The sequence below is a fragment of the Falco naumanni genome, chromosome 1 (assembly GCF_017639655.2).
Source record: "Falco naumanni isolate bFalNau1 chromosome 1, bFalNau1.pat, whole genome shotgun sequence".
NCBI lineage: Eukaryota > Metazoa > Chordata > Aves > Falconiformes > Falconidae > Falco > Falco naumanni.
Window position 1 is genome coordinate 113,332,961 of NC_054054.1, and position 14,919 is coordinate 113,347,879.

Consider the following 14,919-nt stretch of genomic DNA (forward strand, 5'->3'; position numbering starts at 1 on the left):
CCAGTGGAACAAATTAACATCTACTAGCACCCACTTTCTACCCCTGGCAGAGGCAACAATGGACCAGATGCTGGTACTTTACTGTGGAGCTTGACAGTTGCTTGAAGAGGCAAACTGCTTGGGGGCAGGAGGAATGGAGCTGCAGTTTAAAACGCTGGACAGACTCTTCTAACGAGCCCTCCGCCATATTCAACCCTCTTACAGCACAGAACAAATTGAATTCCATGCTGATTTTAAATCTTGGCTTTATTTTGCTGACCAGGCCTTGCAGACATAACACTAGCTCTGCATTTATATTGGTTTCAAGTCAAACCATAAAGAAGATACAATAGGCAAATACAACTGTTTTCCCCCAGCACCGCTTTTATAAGTGTCAGAGAAATATTTTTAAGTGGAAATAACACAAAGTTTCTAGCAGGGCCAAAACTCAACAGCAGAAATCACCAGAGAAGGAAGTGTCATGGGTGACATGCCAACAGATGGTTCCTTTGGGGAGGTGGGGGCATGTGCCAGTGAAGATGGGGGAGTAGAAAGGCAGGCCACCCAAGGAAATGATACAGTCCCATCTGCAGCACAGTTTATGTGGCTTCACAAACAAAAGTCACGACTTGACATTAATAAAAATCCCTGTATATCCTCACTAAAAAAAAAAATAACCAGAGGTCTATGTGCTGCCCAGAGAGCTGCAGCAGGTCACAGAACTGTGGTAAAGCCACATGCTGAGTTGGCCTCCTGCAGTCAGAGATGCCCATGAGCTGACACATCAGATCTGGTGACTAACTGCAGCAAGCCAATCCACTTTGCATTTCTCAGCAGTGCTTGGCAGTGCACCTATAGATGGTCTCACCAGCTTCATCTCAATACTCAACACTGAAGACCCCTCACACTGAGCTGTGACCAGCTGTCACATATGCCCTTTGCTGAAAGACCCTCAATTTCTTATTCTCTGTGACACGGTCTTCTCTGCAGTGTCCCAACATCTGATCTCTGCATTTCCTTGTATTGAGCTGCCTAGATCCAGCACAGGAATCTCTCGGTGCTGTCACAGGAATTTCTCCCCACTGCCTGTATGGTGCAGAAAGCTGCCAAGTTTACTACCTAAGTAATCCTTAACAAAAGCTTTAGTGAGCAGAAGCACTCAGCAGCGAGGTGAGAGGGAAAAGTGAACCAAGGATCAGTTCCCAGGAACTCTATCACACACACTCATTTTTTTCTTTCACTTGAGTACTGGGGTCTGCTCAGGTTTGAGACCTTCAAATGCAATTTCTCCAAAACCCACAAGGACTAAAGGAAGACCTCTCCCTGCATACAGGAAAAGCTAAAATACCCCCAAAAAATGTGAATTCTCAAACTACTAGATCCCTTGAATCCTGATAACGTCACTTTTCTGGGAGGACTCTCGCATATTATTTTGCACTAGTTCATTCCTGGTGCAGGATCTGTATACAACTGATTAGCCCAGGGAAGCCAGCAAAACAGGCTAGCCAGTTGTCAGATGTCTTTGCATCCCATGAAAACAGTTTAAATGTTTTCAAGTTAGGTAAAAGGCAAAAGCTGCTTAGATCCTGTTTTATCTAGAAATGGGCAGATACATGCAATGTTTCCTTGCCCAAGCTACTGAAATCAATTTCTCTGAGGGTCTCAAGGAGAAGTCCACTTTCTTTGTTTAAAAAAAAAAACAACAAACCAATAAAAAGTACACTGCTGGCAAAAGTTGCAGATCTCTCTCCAGAACAGGGTAAGGATAACAGAGACCACTGCAGTGTGAACCCCTGCCAGCACAGAGCTACGTGCTGGTCTGGAAACAGCTCTCTAAGGATAAGCTATCCATTGCTGCTAGCATGGTCTATCCTCAGCCTCTCTGCAGAAGCTGCCAATGAGATAACCAATTAGTGTCATGTCTAAGCTGTATGATCTTTATTCACCTGTCTCTCTGCATACAGAGTCTAGCACAGCAAAAATATTCTGTCGATGCCCTAAGGCACAACTGAAATAGAATAGCGTCAGTGTCACATCACGTGGCCTCAGTTTTATCAGACTGAGACCAAGCTGTTCTCACACAGGCCACTGCACAGTTATCACAAGATAATCGTCATTGGTTACTACCAATTGGTGTCCTAATGTGAGGCACATCATTCACCACCCAAGCTGAGGGGGTGGTTTACATCTGAGAACCTCAGTAAGGGAGATTTTGACAAGTATACCTGGGTTTGGAAATCCAGCTCACCTGTCTCCTGGCTTAAACTCTCGTGAAATCTTGGTCTTCTTCTTCTTGTGCTTCCGCTTCAAGTTTTTGATGGAAAGAGGGATGCTTTTCTTGCGACCGGTGCCACTGCCACTCTGCGACGAGGCAGTGGAGCTAGCAGAAGAAGTGACAGAGCTAGTGTCATCAGTGTCATCAGCTGCCTCATCATCAGCATCTTGCTCCATGGACTGAAGCCGGTAGTCGGACGTTCCCTCGTCCTTCAGCAGAAAGGGAGGCTGCTGCTGTCGAGCTGCTGCTCCACCTTTCTCCTTCCCCGTTTCTTCAGGCTGCTCCTCCTTTCTCTCCCCAGGACTTGGTGCACTGTTGGAAGAGTCATCCAGCTCACATTTTGATCCAGGCTTAACCTCTTCTGATTTCTGGTCAGCAGCTGCAGCAGACTCTTTGTCAGGGGCTTCACTGGTACCCTGAGATTCTGGGGAGCATGACATGATCTTCACTATCTGCTTCTTCAGGAGCCGCCTCACCTAGAGAAAGCAGACCTGGGTCAGACAATGCACCTGTATGCTCAGCAAGCTGCCAGCCAACTCGGGGAATGGTTAGCTTTGTACAGAGGAAAACAGCACCCTGGGGGCCTCTTCTCATTGCACCTGCACCAGAGTATTCTGCAAACCAGCATCTCACCACTGCTCTACTCAGGAACAGCACTGGACTAGTCCAAGAAAAGCGAGCTTTTCTCCTTAAGGCTATTTTAAACAAGTTCTGAACTTTTTGTTATGGTAGGTCACAAGAGGCTGCACAAGTCAATTTATGTAAGACGCAGCTATGCAGGGAGGTCATCATCCACACTGATGATATCCTGTTATTCTAGGAACACTGCTGCTCTATAGCCAGCATGTAGAAACCATAGCATGACTTGTGGCCTAGGAAGCAAAGATTTCTTTCTTGTCTCACTATAGCACGGATCTAGCTGAACAGTTCAGTTCCACGAGAAACCTGAAGTCATGCTAATGAAAATGACATGTGTCTAATGGTCCCAGCTGTCAGGGCACAGCAGTTCTGACACAGCTTGATCTACGCAAGGTGACACCTCTATGTTTAAGGTCCTGTTCATGTGGTCTCGTGGCATTAGCTGCATGCTTCACCCAGTGCAGTCAGACTGCTGTACAAGGTGACTTCGCTGCTGGCAACAACAAGCCATTACTCTTTACAACAACCACTTCAGGAGTCTCATTTCAGACCACATGACTACCAGGAAGACTTTTGCTTTAAAAGCCACAGCAACCAGAAATACTTAGAGAAGTCAATGCTTCCCTTGACCTCTCAAACTCACCTTTTTGGCAACTGATCCTTCACCCAAGACACAGTTCCTCTCGGGGCATTCACAGGTGATTTTTGCAGGTTCCACTTTGTCTGGGAACACATAGAGGCATCTTTCCCCAAGCTGCCTTTGGGCATGGTCAAAACACCCCAGACGCTTTACCCTGGTAGAGCAGGAGGACAGCCATGAGCAAAGTGCAAAAGAACAGAACCTAGCAGTGATCAGGGCTGGCATGACCTCATGCCAATGGCACTTCTTGTGGGGTAGACAGAAGCTAACACCACACCAAATCTTTCCCAGGCACATGACTCTAAAGGAGTGGGAATCTCATGAGGGACTGCTAGGTGGGGATACAAAAGGACCGGGTGGGACATGAATCACTCTCCTCCCTCTAGCTCCCCCTCCCGCAGAGAGCTGCCAAGAAACATCTGAAGTTAGCATTGGGGTTTTTTTGCTGTCATCTGAAAGCTGCTCTCTTCTAGCTTATGAATTCCAGGCAGGAACCACACTGCATTGTGCTGTTACTGATCTGACTTCCTTGCTGAGTTTTGCCCAGCCCGTTCCGGCAGCCTCAGCCTGCAGAGGGCACCTGCTGCTGCCTCAGCACTCCCCAGGGCTGGGGCCAGCACCCCATGCCTCTGCTGCCGACCAGACACACACAGTTAAAAGGTGCAGCCTGATCCAGACCCAAGTGGAAGACAAGGGAAGAAGTGAGCTGTTGCCAGACACCGCTTTCCTTTATGCACTTGTTAGCAGGAGTGTACTTGGAGAGGATTGGCAGGAATGTAGCCCCTGTGTTAGTTTAGACAACGCTTGAGTTACTAGTTTGGAAGCTATTATCTTACATTTTTGAAGCTCTGGAATACAACACAGGTGTACAACAAGGAGAAAAACTCACTGGAAACAGCAGCATTGCACCTAATCAGTTGGTAGGTGTGTCACCATAGTCTGTGCAGTGTTGTGCCCTGAGTGTTGGGAGCGAAAAGGGGTTTAACTGATCTCACCTGGACAGGTTCTCCTGGCTGATGACTGAGGGAGGAGGGCTCACACTGTCAGTACCTCCAGGACAGAAGCTTTTAGTGATCCAAGTAACCTTTAGTTCTACCACCTGTACCTGCAACGTAAAGAGAGAGAAGACAATTTAATTTTTCAGAGGCTTTCCTGGACCAGGGTCTAGGATCTGAACGTCAACGCACAGGGAAGCGGCAAACCTGCTTTTACGTTTAAGTGCACTTTCACCACACCCAGGACCTCTACAGTGTCCCCACAGCATGGCTCTTGGCAACATTGAGAGCCTCTACATTTTTTAACTTCAAGAAAGATGACATCTGGGCTTGGAAAGGAAGCTATAGCTCATACAAATCAGCAGTCCAATGTCACAAAGAGACATGCTAATGGACTTGGAACTGCTCCCTCCATCAAAGAGTCAGCAACATTTCTCTCTTTCTGGATAGCATGCAACATTAAGTTTCAATAGAAGAAGTGCTTCTGCTACCTAATGATCAGCAGTACTGGTCTCTAAGTGTACTGGCACCCTACTACCTTACAGGGTGCCAGCAGCACCCCTGGGAGGAAAAGCCAAACCATGCTGAAAAGTCCTGTCAGTCCCCAATGAGAAATTTTTCACCTCAGGAGAGCACAGCCACAGTGCATTTGCTCTTGGAAGGTTACCATGGCAAGCTGACTCTGCTCCAAAACACCAGCCAGGGACCATTCTGTGCAGAAGGTGGCCGTGTGACAGCCTGTCAGTCCTTACCTCTTCCACCACCACTCTGAACTTGCTCTTGGTGCTCAGAACAGGCTTCACACCTGAGAGCCACTGCACACTGGAGAAGACTTTAGAAGGCCCGATGAGGACTTGCCCAGGATAAAAGCCGTATGAATCATCAAAGAAGAGACCCTGTGTGGGAAAGGGAGGTGGGGAAAACAACAGCATAAAGGACTCAAGATTTAAGATTCCAGCATTTCTCTTCTCTCATTCATGATCAGTAAGATTAACCATAAAGGTAAAGTCTGCAAGCTGCCCATGAAGCTCATTCCTCTCCTGAAGTCAGCCCAGCAGTTCCTATAGCAACCTGCTCTGCCATGCATCCGAACTGGATGGGACTGACTAGGACTCAGTAGGGGAGAAGCAAAGGTACTCATAAGAAACAGAAGATGTGTATTTCCATACAAGTGTTCTCAGTAACAAAATAGCCAAGGTGGGCTGAGTTCTGGGCAACAAAACCCATCTCTTTTTCATGCTCCGTTTCAAGCACCTACAGCTTTCAGAGCCAGAGGATGCCTGCCTTCACTCCTCTCCTTGTTGAATTACGTTTCTAATTATTACTCCCATCTTAGGTGGATTAGTGAATATGATCGTTCTTTGAAAACAAGAGGACAGTAAACACAGCCACTCTCCTAGAGCTCTTTCCCACTGATATTTACAGTGACTTGATGAGCCAAAGATTCAGAATGCGAGGGTGGACAGAACAGTTTAAGGTAGATAAAACAATGAGCACAAAACTGTATTGAGTCTTGTCAGGATAAGAGCAGCGCAACAAGATCTAAGTCAGGTAAGTATCTAACACACAACAATTCTGAGTGCAGGATCACCAGTAACACTGGAGACAACTTTCAGACAAAACTGCAAGTCTCCAGGGGACTGCATACACCTTAAAGGCAGCTTAACTCAAAACAAGGTCTCTCAAAAACAGGGTAACCAGAAGCTGGATGCTGCTAGAACATCCACTTAGGAAGCAGAACACATATTGCACAACCCAATACAGCAGAGACTAAGATATCAGTGAGTATCTAGCAACAGAATACTCCTCCTCTGTACAAAACAGGAAAACCATAGCAGCACATCCTATTAAACTGATATTCCATTTACTCTTCAAGAAACAGGCATCAAATTTTAACAGAAATGCAGTTTGAGATCAAAGGGACCTTTGCTTTGAAGGCTGGGAAGGATAAGGGCTGTCTTGCTAGTTCCTAAGAATTACATGCCACTCTCAGTCAACTCCCAATACTGCTGCCAGGAGTGCAGCAAGGCCCTACTGATGCCATTTGGAAGAAGCAGCAAGTTGCTGTCAGCCTCTGAAGGTGAGAGAGGTTAGATCCCATCATCACACAGGGAACTCCGTTTTACCCAAAAGCTAGCAAAACCTTCCCCACCACATGATTTGGAAAATGCCAGTATGGTGGCAGGTCTCCATTCAGAGAATGTAATGGACTACAATAACGAGACAGGCAGTATTTTATGTGATCTGAAAATGGGCTTCTAGCAGAACACCTTTTAAACAATACGCCCTATTCCAGAAGGGGAACAATTTTGAAAGCATTATTAAATGGCATAAGAGCTTTTTCAAGCATGTACGGATATAATGAGCAGTGAAATGCCTTGACATCAGCCATTTGACTGCATGTTATGCAAGTTGTTTGCAAGGAAAGCAGTTCAAAACCTGTTCATTACTAAACATTACCTTTAAGCTACATCCTGTTACATTTACATCAAGTGAAGATCTAGTGAAGTGTTTTTGAGTTGTGATGCATCGTTTAATTTTTAGGGTAAGTGCCTATCGTTTTGCCTTCTCCTTCCCTCCTGCACAGAAAGCTTACAAGATGAAGTTGATCAAAGACACACAGGAGAACCAGAAGCTCACCGAGTCACTGACATGAGGACAAACGTCATACAGCTTAGCTCCATCTTCTGTGCTCATAGAACACCTGTAAAACAGACAACAGACACGGTCACATTTCCAGAGCCATCCACCTCAAAAGCAAATGGCACCAAATTAACCAACACTATCTAAGCAGGTCTGTCCATATGCCCAGCTGCACATTTATGGTCCAGAGCAAAACTGGTTAAAGGCAAACTATAAAAGCACTGTCTGATATCTAAATGTTCCTTTTAATATGTAAAAAAAAAAAAGTAATATGCAGGGTGCTGGACAAGATTTGTCTGCTGCAAAGATCTGGTTTGTTATTCACACTGATTCTGGAACCTAAAGGCAATCTGGGTGTACTTCCTTCAGTAATAGCTTCATTTCCAGAGTGAGACTTGGTGGGATTTCAAATGATTTATTAGGAAAAGATTTTGAAAACCATTACCTCATTTTACATAGCTATGCATGAGCTGGTAACAGATACCAAGCAAGGTTTTAAATTGCACCAGTAACTGCAAGCAATACAGACAGAGAAGCATAGCTGTTTTTCACTCCCAGTTTAACACGCAAGAACCTTCCAGCCTGGGTTAACTGAATGCTAAAATAATCAAAATCACAGATGCATCCACCAATCATCTGTTACAGTTCTTGCATTACTTGCTTCTCTTAGAGCTGGCTGCTCTAAGAGTTTTTGATTATTTTTTTTTAAACATCAGCATCAATACTCAATTTCTAAGACAGATGGGTTATTCCCCAGTGGCCAGGCCCATAAGTCTCTTTGGCCTCCACTGGTTCCTTCCTTCCCTTGCATCAATAAAAAATAGTTTGTTGGACAAGACAGGCCTCAGGAACAGGGTGAATGAAGTGAATTCATAGGGGTTTAGCTCACAAGTAACTGTCTCAACATGCACAAGGAACAGAATGCAGATCCTTGTGTTGTTTTTGACATATGACTTTGGATTATGTCTTCATTGAAAAAACATTCCTAATACAGTTGCAAATAACAGTGAAATACCAAAGCTGTTCAATCTTGGTCTGCTTTTTCATCTTTGATAAAAAATGCTAACCTGCAAGTTTCTACACTTCACAGACTTTTTTCACGGTAAGAAACCTCCCTCCCTGCATCTCACTGAAGTTATGCTCTCATACTGAGAAAAGGTTTGAAATAACAATCCATTTTAAACGGCTTCTTTTCCAGAGGAGAAGCACAGTTTAGAGACCAACGTGCTTTAGTTGAGAAGCACTGATCTGCCTGGGATTGAAAAAAATTGGCACCTTCCAGACAACAGCTTTTTCCAGAGGGTTACCAATGAATCTCAATGTTTTCAGAGAAAGATGTGTTCTTACTCTATGTGTGAAGATAATGTAAGCAGGTAACTTAGCATGTGAGTGAAGTCCAGCCTGTTTCTAGTTTTCTAAAAATGGACCGGGATTGTGAAATCCAAGGGGGACATTCTTCAGGAAGAAGTACCTGGCTCCATTGGAAAGCTTGAGGATGACCTGGTTCTTCAAATCATAGACCTTGCCCAGCCAGCAGTCATAGGCTATGTAGTCACCATACATGAATGGCTATGAAGAAAACAGGTAACAAAAACTTATAAACATTAACCCTCGTACTTTGAACCATCAAGTTAAGTCCTCATAGAATACAGATGAGATAGCAATCTCAAAGGGACTTATGACAGCAACTGCAGATCTCACTGTGAACTAGAATTACGGTACATCGAAGAGTTTGCTTGACAGTCAGGGCACAGCCTGGATTCTCCAGTTAAGCAGCTTGGGATTTCTCTGGGATTTTTTCCCCTCTGATCTTAAACTTCAAGTGTCCACTTCAAGAGATGCTCTGCAAAGTAGAGGCATACTTGCACTTGCCTTCAGTTAATATTAACAATTTTTATCAGAGACTGATTTTCCATCCCAGAGAAGCTTGTATCCCACTACCTTTCCACAGGCTGTTTCTTGAGAAGGGTTGTGACACTCCTGCTCTTCATTCCCAAATTAACTTTTTCTCAAAGGAAAAAGAATGAGAAAATCCCATCCCACCTGGCCTTTGGAAATCACCTACCCAACTCAAGAGGGAGAACCAGATGTTTCAGACTGTTCCATCTCAACAGAAAGCTGCTTGACTCATCTCAGCATTTTCGTAGCCTCTTTAAACAGTAATGATTTGCACCACTAAAGCTCTGTGCCACTGCCATGGGGCTGCCCCAATCAGGTTGTCACACCAGTCTATCTCAACACAGTTCTCACACAATTGACTGTGAACCTAGCCCTTCAAGACAATTTGGTCTCAGCAATGTGATCAAAAACACAGAACAGATGGGGAGATGAGGCGATGCTGCATCATTTCTTCCAGGGAGGATGCTTACATTATGTTTAAAATAAAACTGCAGATGCATCTTGCACAATATGGATGCTTCCTTTGCATGTGTTACTTGAAATACAGCAGCATTCCTCCAAACCACCAAGCCCTGGCCTCCCACATGTATTTTGGCTGTATTCTCACCCAGATATGTTGCAGGTCTTTGCTGTTGACAGGGTAGAGGATGCAGTTGGTTCCTACCAGCTTCACAGCACACTCTATGTTGACATCAATTACAGTTCCACACTGGCTGTCCTGAAAACACAAGAGAAGAAAGGGTTTATCACCTCAGGAAGGGTCCTACACACACACACGTACATGCTCTGTGTACAAATCAGAAGTGCAAAGACAAGTGAACTTTCAAGATTAAACCCCCTCTTACCCTTCAGGCCCTCATTCTGAAGGGGCATTTCACATGACCCTAACACAATTCAGAAGGTGAGATCACTATTAGAAGACCTGTAGTGTTTTCTTCCCAGTTAAAATTTGCAACGGCTGATAAAGCAGCAGTCCAGAGACTCCTGCATCTGGTCAAATAAGACCACACTAAATCAGGTGATTAGTATTTACTTCCTTTAAAATCTGCCCAGCTCCTTGGTCTATTCAACTGAGCAGATCTCCTCAACTCCATGGGACCGTCCTGTAGGGGACTGCCCCGAGACAGGAAAGGCAGGGGGAGATCATTAACCCCAGAACAATAGACAAGTTCTTTAAAGCTTTCTGTGACTTCTCACGTAAAGTTTGATTTTGCAGGACATTATAAAAGGTCTTCACTTACTGCCATGCTGAAAGAAAAAAAAAAAATTGGCACCTTCAGTCAGATTTCAAGGTTTCAAGCCAGATAATTTACAGTTGGTCCAGTTACGAGATGGTTGTCATTATCTCCCTCACTTTTTAGCAAAGTTTTAATCTTTTTTGTCTCCAAGACAATAACACATGCTGTCAAGAGCCTTCTGGGGATAGGTTGGCAGGGAGCACACAATATGCATGTTGCTCACACATATGGTGGAGCCCTGCAAGGAAGGGCTGCTAACCCAAACACTGTCAAATGTGGCAGCTGCCCTGGCCTCCTGACAGCTGCAACAATTGATACTCTTATTCATTAAAGACCACAAGTCCATTACAAAAGCTGAGGGCCAGCATGACAAACGCCCTGGTATCTGCAGCTTCTGAGGCTGTCCTCTACCTCAAACATCAAGCTCTCTGCTTCAATAGACTTGAGCATAACACTCAAAGGGCTTATACCCTATGAGAAGTGGATTTGTTTGCTCAGTCCACTTATAAACATGCTGTTCTTTTGACCACAGTAAATATTTATTCAAGGCTTTCACTCAGGGCCCTGCGCAGCCCTTTTGGGAGTTCAGGAGTTTGCTGGTGCTCAACTCATCCAGACTCACCTTGGGGACTGGTAGGTAGAGCAGACTCCTGCAGTCCAGGATAATTCCTGGACAGATTGCTCAGGCCATTTGGCAGGCTTGCTTTCCACCTGCCTTCTGCAAGTCATCTTCCTTACATCACACAAACCCTGTGCTTCACAGCCCCCTCAGCTCCCCAGGAGGCGGTAATGAGACAAGTGGGTCCTGCCCCACGCCTTGCCCAATAGCTGTGCCAGCATATCCAGCAGGGCTGGGAGAGCCAGGCTGGCAGACCTTAAAGCAGCAGGGGCTCATTCCCTCCAGCTGCTCCACATATCACTCCCATTTCTTTCTAGAAAGGCTGGGAAGCAAAGGGAGCCTTTCTCAGCAATAACTCCATCGCAACAGACAGCAGCTAAGCCTAACGTAGCTTGCAGCATGCACAGGCTGCCAGGAAAGAGCCCAGCAGAGCTGTACTGTAACTCTCACCTGAAAAGGGTTTGGCAGAACTACACCAATTCACAACAGCTGCTGCCAGCACGATTTGAGCCATAGGATGAGCAAGGCCTGCTCAGAAGTGGCACCTGCTCAACAAACCCACAGCTTTTGTAGGCTAGAGCACAGCTACCTACCCTGCTTTTCCCCCAGATTAAGCTAAATTAAGTATGCCCCATCCATCTTCTGCCTATGCTTTGCAGTTCAGGCCCTGTGTTTTAGACTGCTTAGTAGTCAGAACCAAAAAAACCCTCAAGAAACAAATTCTTTGCCCTGCATTGAGCATTTCAGAATTAATTTTTCCTTTATCAGTAGCCAACATGACAGTAGCTCTGAGATACGATACAATCCAACACCTGCAGTTTCTGTGGATCATCTTGTCTCTGGCTCTAAACCGCCTCTTTTATTGATAGTGAAAAGTAAAAAAAAACAGGCCTTGGGTGACTGACACCAACACCCTCTGCCCATTCTCTAAGTGACAGTTTCCCCATGGAGAAGGTGCCTGCACCACCCTACTAGCCTGCCTCCCATCTAACACTGCTGGATCCCGTTAGTCATGGGCAAGAGGATCACATTTAGTTCAGTTTGCTTCTTCCAGTTGCAGAGCACTTGAGCAAGCACAGAGCGCTGTCTGTGGTTAAGAATGATCAATGTTGTAAGCAGCCCCAGAAGCTACAGGGCTGTTGAGTCACAGCTCTCCTCCCTCACCTGTCACTGAACTTTGTTTATTATGAGTTTATTTCACTGTCACATGAAACATTAGCCTACAACACTGGAGGCAGATTTACAGGCTGAGGGGTTCTGCTGAATCACTCTGCAAGATTATAGTTGTGCTCAGCAATGCAGTCCCGGAGCGAGAAGTTGCCAGCTTTTCTCTTGTCTTCCAGGGCAAGTCTACAGCTGGAGCATGGCTCCCCACCAGCCTGCTGATAAACTGTCCCATACTGTTCATTAGATGCTCCCATTAAAGGGGGAGCCAAATTAAATGAGCTGACATTTCACAGTTCTGTTACAAAAAACCCAACAACTATTTCCATCAACCCCAACAGCAGAACTGGAAAAGGGATGTGACTGACCTTTGTTAGAAGAATTGACAGGTTCAAGCCTCACTCACACCAGAATTGAATGCACTCCCTAGACAGTCTTCCTGCTTCTTCTGGTACCCTGACAGCATTCACCATGCTGGAGATACTGAGTATTTAAGCAGTGAATGGACGAAGAAGTGAGTCTTTTCCTTCCCCATCAGAGATAAGGCTTTAAGGCAGACCAGCAAACTCCCACCTGAGAGCACAGTGGCTCAGCAAGCACAGGCTTCAATCCAGTATCTCCTGTCTCCCATCCTTCTACTCTTTCCCTCAACACACTCTTTTCAAATAAGGGGATCTTTATACCACCCTCTTATTCCTTTTAAATAAAGGGACAGCATAGCCCAGCACCTTTTGTAGCAACAAAACCCTAACCTGCCATATTATAGACCTGCTTCTAATCTTTCCCCCAAATTAGCATATCACCTGGAAAAAGGAACACTGACACTTTCACCACTTCTCATCCAGCTGGATTAGATTTACAGGCCCAACTGTGTTCAGGGAAAATTATCTCATTTTATGCATTAACCCCTGAAGCAGTCTTTCGCCACACTCAGGGCTCAATAAGAAGCACATGAATTTGAGTCAGCTCTCTTCTCTTGAGGAACAGAGGATTTTGGGTCCTTCTCGCTCAAGGTTAAAAACAAGCCCTCAGAGAGTGTGGTGAATACAGAATAAGTTCCACATTGTGCATTTGCCAGGCCAACTGGTGCAGGGCAGCCATCCCACATCCTGAATTTGGCAGGCTGAAGCTTGCAGATTTTCTATTTTAAGTGCTCTTGTAATTTTTTAAATATATATGATTAACAAGTGAAGGTTTTCTTTGGGATAGGAATTTGTTTCATTTACCACTGACACTTAAAGCATACTTGAGGGTAAGGTGAAATGTAAGTCACCCTCAGAATTCCTACACTTTTGAATAGAGAGAAGAAATTGAGTTACACCCTCACCATTCCATCAATTAAAAAAAAGTTATCAGGCACTAGTACAAATGATCTAGCAAACGCCAGGGTTTAAACATGCAAAACAGACAATAAATGAGCATGCAAAACAACTGCTGGGTAATATAGCTGTCGATACACATGCGGCAAGCCAGAGAAGCCAGTTACTGCTCAGATAAGTATGGAAATTGCAAACAAAAGCAGCACATCCATGTTTGCCAAGAGAACAACTTGCTGTCCTGAAAGCTTAAAATTACTTTAAGCAGCATCAGAGAACCAGTCAAGAGGCATGACTCAAAGCATCCCTTTGAGCGAGGACATACTAAAGAGTCCAGCTGCACCAGGTACAACAGCATGAACAGCTGATATTTCAGTTTGCTAGCTGTTCATTATTTTGGATTGAAACGCTTTCATAAAGTTGCAGTTTTAGTAAGAAATGTTGACTCCAAATTTCCATTTCAAACAACAATTAGATTTCTTAAGGAAATAACTTGTTTTAGCATTTTTCAAATTGCCCTTCAAGTTATCCCTCCCTTCTCTTTGCAACATTCTGTGAAAAAGGAGTGGGTTTACTTTTTAATTGACAAAAAAGGCTTTATTTAAAAAAACAAAACACCCAGGTCAGAGAAAGGCCTTCCCCATCCCCACACCAGGCTGCACACACCATGTGGTGCAAATGCAGCAGTTAGTGGCCAGCTGCCTGCTTCATCACAACCTTGGTAGCCACATTGCTGGAAGCAAGTCAAGAGAAGATGCAGGCATGCACATGGCAGGCCATATGGCTTGGGGTTATAGGTTAGGTGTGAGCAACAGCAAAAAAACTGCCAACCTAGCTAAGCTCTTAAGAGATCACAGCTCATCTGATAATTGAAACTAAATAACGTTCCCAGTATTTCCTACACAAGAGAAATCCACACATCTCTGATAAGCACAAATGCTGTACAACTAGAATAGAATGACTAGGGCTTAATATAGTATCCAGAAAGAATAAAGGTAACTATTACGGGCTCTGATTAAGAACCAGCTTTCTTGTCAACCTAGCTGTGTCAGGCACTTCAGCAGCGTCTGGATTTGCTGTATTTCTGAAAGAAACTGGACAAGATGGTGCTCACTGTAGATTGAGGTGTCCCTGAAAATATTTCCTCCAAGTTCTCTACCATAGCACACTGAAAGGCAAGCAGCGGCAATGTGATCTGCCTCCACTCCAGCCTCCCCATTAGGCCTGGCAGAGCATATCCACACTCCCCACAACTCAGAACAGTTTGATTTAAAACTTAAAGGATGGCAGGATAGACAAGCTTGTTGTCTCATTACCTGACATTATCAGGTTTGCTTGCTCAGAAGACCTCTGCAAATACGCAACGGTAGAGAAGCAGCCTTATCAGCATTTCATTTTCAAAGCATGAAGCTAGGTCTATCAAACACACTAAAAATAGACTATGCTCCAAACATTACTGTTCAATTTCATTCAGGCAGTTTGGCAAATCTTAGAAATCCATGCAGCAGTATC

General features: G+C 44.7%; 1 protein-coding gene across 1 annotated transcript in view; it reads right to left on the minus strand.

Annotated features, from left to right (window-relative positions):
- The window catches only part of UBE2O (ubiquitin conjugating enzyme E2 O), a 65,972-nt gene that overhangs the window by 15,710 nt on the left and 35,343 nt on the right, over positions 1-14,919 (minus strand). Inside the window, exons 3-9 of the mRNA XM_040579158.1 lie at positions 9,678-9,788; positions 8,643-8,740; positions 7,169-7,232; positions 5,281-5,424; positions 4,529-4,638; positions 3,537-3,687; positions 2,228-2,730 (exon numbers count right to left, since the gene is read on the minus strand). Coding sequence (XP_040435092.1) covers positions 2,228-2,730; positions 3,537-3,687; positions 4,529-4,638; positions 5,281-5,424; positions 7,169-7,232; positions 8,643-8,740; positions 9,678-9,788 — 1,181 coding nt within the window. The remainder of the gene's footprint in view (positions 1-2,227; positions 2,731-3,536; positions 3,688-4,528; positions 4,639-5,280; positions 5,425-7,168; positions 7,233-8,642; positions 8,741-9,677; positions 9,789-14,919) is intronic.